This window comes from Lolium rigidum, chromosome 7, assembly GCF_022539505.1.
Source record: "Lolium rigidum isolate FL_2022 chromosome 7, APGP_CSIRO_Lrig_0.1, whole genome shotgun sequence".
Taxonomy (NCBI): Eukaryota; Viridiplantae; Streptophyta; class Magnoliopsida; order Poales; family Poaceae; genus Lolium; species Lolium rigidum.
In genome coordinates this window covers 255,492,628-255,495,593 of record NC_061514.1, presented here as the reverse complement: position 1 = coordinate 255,495,593, position 2,966 = coordinate 255,492,628, and the positions used below count along the sequence as shown (strand labels likewise).

Sequence of the window (2,966 nt, the reverse complement as noted above, 5' to 3'; positions counted from 1 at the left end):
CAATTCAGCACGGTTTAGGGATGCTTTGGGGGACGCGGCTGGAGATGCTCTCAGAAACAGAAATTCAAGCAGTTTGCAAGGAATTCAATGGCATCATTCCATTAACAAGGCATAGTCCAGATGAGCTCCCAAACATATGGATCGAGGGAGATATGCAGCAACTAATAATAACTAGAGAACAACAGAACAGCAGTCATCAACAGTTAAAAAGAAGATACAAATTCTTAGGACAAGATACGTCCCCGCTGCAACATACTTTGCACAACGGAATGCAAGGGCTTTCTTCAGTTCACTAGCTGGATCGGACTTGGTCTAGGTGATTGCGGTACTGTGTCCTTCATGCCTCCCCTGCATCTTTCTCTCCCCGCTTCTTCTCCGTGAGAAACTCCACGAGCCCCTGGAGCGCGACGTCGACGTCCTCGTCCCGCAGCAGCATCTCCGACACCTCGGCCGGCGTCACCTCCACTTCGGCAAGCAGTCCCTGTATCTCCTGGAACAGCGCGTGGTCGTCGACGAGGAAGTAGTTCCGGGCGAGCGTCTTGAAGGCTTCCCAGCAGCAGAAGCCCATGTAGATGTGCATGTCCATGCGCCCCGGCCGCAGCAGCGCCGGGTCGAGGCGGTCCTTGTAGTTGGTGGTGAAGATGATGATGCGCTCCTCGCCGCTCGTCGACCATAGCCCGTCGATGAAGTTGAGCAAGCCCGACAGCGTTATGTTCTGCTGCTGCAGAGCATGAGCATGAGCGTTATGTTCAGAGGTAGAATGATCAGAAACGGAGAAGATCTGTGTAAGAATCAAGACAAACGGTTCTCTAATCCTATGCAACGTACCCTGCTTGAGCAGCCGTCGGGGTCATCGTCAGCATCATCGCCGTCCTGGGTACCTGCCGGCTTATCACCGTCCTGGGTACGTGCTGGCTTCTTGCCATCCTGGGCACGCGCCGGCGTCCTGGATGTGGCGCTGAAGCAGCAGTCGATGTCCTCTATGACGAGGATGGACTTGTTGGGCATGCCGATGAGCAGCTGCTGCAGCGCCCCGTTGTAGCACACCTGGGAGAGGTCGAGATCGTAGAGGTTGAAGCGGAGGTGGTTGGCCACGGCGGCCACCAAGCTGGACTTGCCGGTGCCGGGCGGGCCGTAGAGAAGGTAACCGCGCTTCCACGCCTTGCCGATCCTCCGGTAGTACTCCTTCCGCTTCAGGAACCTGTCCAGGTCGGCAACGACTGCCTGCTTGGTGGGCGGGTCCATGGCGAGCGTGTCGAAGGTGGCCGGGTGCTGGTGGCTGATCCCGCGCCACGAAATGCCCTCGTTCATGAAGATCTTGAGCGGGCAGTCCCGGCACCGCGCCTGCTCCAACACGGCCGTGATCGAGGGAACGTACCTGCCGAGCGCCATGTCCGTGTACTCTGCGTCGAAGCTGAGCTCCAGCGAGTCTGGCGTGTGCCGGCCATCCTGCGCGACAGACTTCCACCTGAAGTGGACGCCCTCGAAGACGTCCGTCATGGAGTCGCCGCCGTCCATGGACATGACCTTCCTGGAGCCGCGGCCGCTGAGGCAGATCCGGCTCATGGACCATGGGTCGATCCTGGTGGCGAGGTACGCCTGCACGTCGTCGTAGAAGGTGTTGAACTTGACGCAGTTCACGCCGCCTCCTTCGAGGCGCCTGACGACGACGGTACGGCGCTCGGCGGGCGGGAGCTCGAGCCGCGCGCGGACGAGCGAGGCGCCCCAGCTGAGCACGGCGCGCAGGTCGTGAGGCAGGAGCTCATGCGCCATGCCGCGCGCAAGCACGGCGTACGCAGTCACCGAGGCCGCCGTGGCCGCCGCCTTCTTGTACGTGTCAGCCAGCTTGGCGTAGGACGGCGACGCAGCCGCGGACGGACGATCCATTGCTTCCGAGCTCGAGCAGCCAAGCGAAGACAAGGTAGTGCAGAGTAGAGGTGGTTGGCGCTCCTAGAGCGCGCGTGTTGCTTCTTCTGTTCTGCCGAGAGAGCACCGAGACGAGAGGCTATTTGTCTTCTCACACTCACTACTGTTGAGTACACGGGTGAAATTTGCGACTATTCTTTCGTTCTGCTGCTGCTCTAGTTGCATAAAAAACTCACTTTAACTGTTTTTCACAAACCACTAAAATACTCGCTATAACTGGGGAGTGGTGTTTTGGCGCATGGGATCATATGATCCCTTTATTTCGAAATGCATTTTAGGTATATTTTGAAACATCAAAAAAATTGAAACAAAAAACTCGCACGTACACTTCACGTGGTACACATCTACAGAGTTGTTTCATGAAAATTCGACTTGTCTTATGGCGTGTGTAAAAAAGACAAAATTCGGTGCTTAAAATAAGGCTTGTCACAACATAGATTTTCTCTTTTTTTAATAGACCACAAAAAATATCAGTTCTTCTCGAAACTTGGTGTACGCACATATATTGTGGAGATGTACATGTAAAAAAAATAAGCTGCTTAATACTCCCTCCGTTCTTAATTATAAGCCATATAATCTCTGGCACGGAAATCAAAGAATGCAAATTTTGGAAAACTTACATCATGTTTAGAGGGGATTAACCCTAGGCAATTAATATGAGCTAATAGAAAATTTTGCATAAGATAAGAAAACGTAATCAAATTTCTAAAAATATTGTACATATAATTGACGCAATGCAATATACCTTATATTCTGACTTTTTCTCAAAAAATTATATAGCTTATATCTAGGAACGGAGGGAGTAACAAATCTCACAACCGGGGAGCAACAACCGATAGCTTTTTTCAAGTTTTTCTAAAAGGTTCAAAAAGTTCATTAGATTTGTCTGAATCTCACAAAAAGTGACTCAACATTTTATCAAGAAGGCCAATTCTTTCAAAAATTTCAAGATTACTCATTTTTCATTACCAGATTATCTCCTTTTTTGAAAAGTTTGGAAATTTACCAAATTTTAGCTGAAAATCTCAAAAATGATACTT

At 51.2% G+C, this 2,966-nt stretch overlaps 1 protein-coding gene across 1 annotated transcript; it reads right to left on the bottom strand.

The window, feature by feature from the left end:
* Positions 1-337: 337 nt before the first annotated feature.
* LOC124672664 (AAA-ATPase At3g50940-like) lies at positions 338-1,887 on the bottom strand. The gene is made up of 2 exons (XM_047208857.1): positions 921-1,887; positions 338-774 (listed from the first exon to the last, which is right to left on the bottom strand). Exons 1-2 carry the CDS (start codon positions 1,885-1,887, stop codon positions 338-340), a joined length of 1,404 nt encoding a protein of 467 aa, XP_047064813.1.
* Positions 1,888-2,966: the final 1,079 nt, after the last annotated feature.